Here is a 1286-nt window from a genome sequence, read left to right as displayed (position 1 = left end):
GAATAAGGAAGGGAATAAATCAGTAAAGCCCCTTAACTAAGTGCCAGGCGGGTAGTTAATCACTTTAACTATGAACAATCATGCTTAAGCTAACAAACGCCCTAACCTTTGGAATAGAATGGATAGGATTAAAACCAACTGGTATAAATACAGATGTAACAGGAGAATAAAGAACAGAACCAGAACCTGGCTGGAGACCCTGACTAGAGAACCTGGCTAGGCTGCTGATCAACTGAACGCTGTCTCCATATCATTTCTTCTTTGTGGATTCTGTCCACACCTTTGGGAACCCCTGGACCTGCTGGGGCAGGACCCCAACAACTGGCGCTGCTGGCCGGTGGGAAATGGCGGAGTATTTGGCCTCCATCTTCGGCACCGAGAAGGACAAAGTCAACTGTTCATTTTATTTCAAAATTGGAGCATGTCGTCATGGAGACAGATGCTCTCGGTTGCACAATAAACCCACCTTTAGCCAGACCATTGCCCTCTTGAACGTTTATCTTAACCCTCAAAACTCTTCCCAGTCTGCTGATGGTTTGCGCTGTGCTATGAGCGATGTCGAGATGCAGGAACACTATGATGAGTTTTTTGAGGAGGTTTTCACAGAAATGGAGAAGTACGGCGAGGTGGAGGAGATGAATGTCTGCGATAACCTCGGAGATCACCTCGTTGGAAACGTGTATGTGAAGTTTCGCCGTGAAGAAGATGCGGAGAAAGCTGTGATTGATTTGAACAACCGCTGGTTCAACGGGCAGCCCATCTACGCTGAGCTTTCCCCCGTGACAGACTTCCGGGAAGCCTGTTGCCGCCAATATGAAATGGGAGAGTGTACACGAGGCGGCTTCTGCAACTTCATGCATCTGAAGCCCATTTCCAGAGAGCTGCGGCGGGAGCTGTATGGGCGCCGGCGCAAGAAGCACCGATCGAGGTCCGGGTCCCGGTCCTGGTCCCGGAAGCGTCGCTGTCGGCCTAGAGACCGTGGTCGTGGCGCTGGGGGATGGGAGCATGACAGGAAGCGGTCAAGAGATAGTGAGAGATCTGTGCGATTCTGAGCCAGGCCATTTTCACCGTATGTCTGCTAGCAAGTGTTGTAGTTGCTTGAGCAAACCAGTTCATAATGGGAATTAAAAAAAAAATCATTTAAAAAATAAAAAAGTCGTTGGACCCCAACAACTGAGAACAACTTGCTTCTTTAGATGGCGTTGGTCATGCCAAGCACTAGAAACCATTTGCCTAACACCCCACACCTCTCATTACTCTCTTTCACTGCACCTTATGCATTTCCT

The 1286-nt window shown here is 48.8% G+C and overlaps 1 protein-coding gene across 1 annotated transcript; it reads left to right on the top strand.

The window, feature by feature from the left end:
* The first annotated feature begins 328 nt into the window (after nucleotides 1-328).
* Nucleotides 329-1052, top strand: LOC132213801 (splicing factor U2AF 35 kDa subunit-like). Its single transcript, XM_059660728.1, has one exon. It carries the CDS (start codon nucleotides 345-347, stop codon nucleotides 1050-1052), a length of 708 nt encoding a protein of 235 aa, XP_059516711.1. The 5' UTR covers nucleotides 329-344.
* Nucleotides 1053-1286: the final 234 nt, after the last annotated feature.

The sequence above is a fragment of the Myotis daubentonii genome, chromosome 12, assembly GCF_963259705.1.
Source record: "Myotis daubentonii chromosome 12, mMyoDau2.1, whole genome shotgun sequence".
NCBI classification, from domain to species: domain Eukaryota; kingdom Metazoa; phylum Chordata; class Mammalia; order Chiroptera; family Vespertilionidae; genus Myotis; species Myotis daubentonii.
This window is presented reverse-complemented; position numbering and strand designations above follow the sequence as displayed.

Excerpts from the sequence above, each read along its gene's own strand:
- LOC132213801 (XM_059660728.1), top strand. The coding sequence starts at position 345 with ATGGCGGAGTATTTGGCCTCCATCTTCGGCACCGAGAAGGACAAAGTC.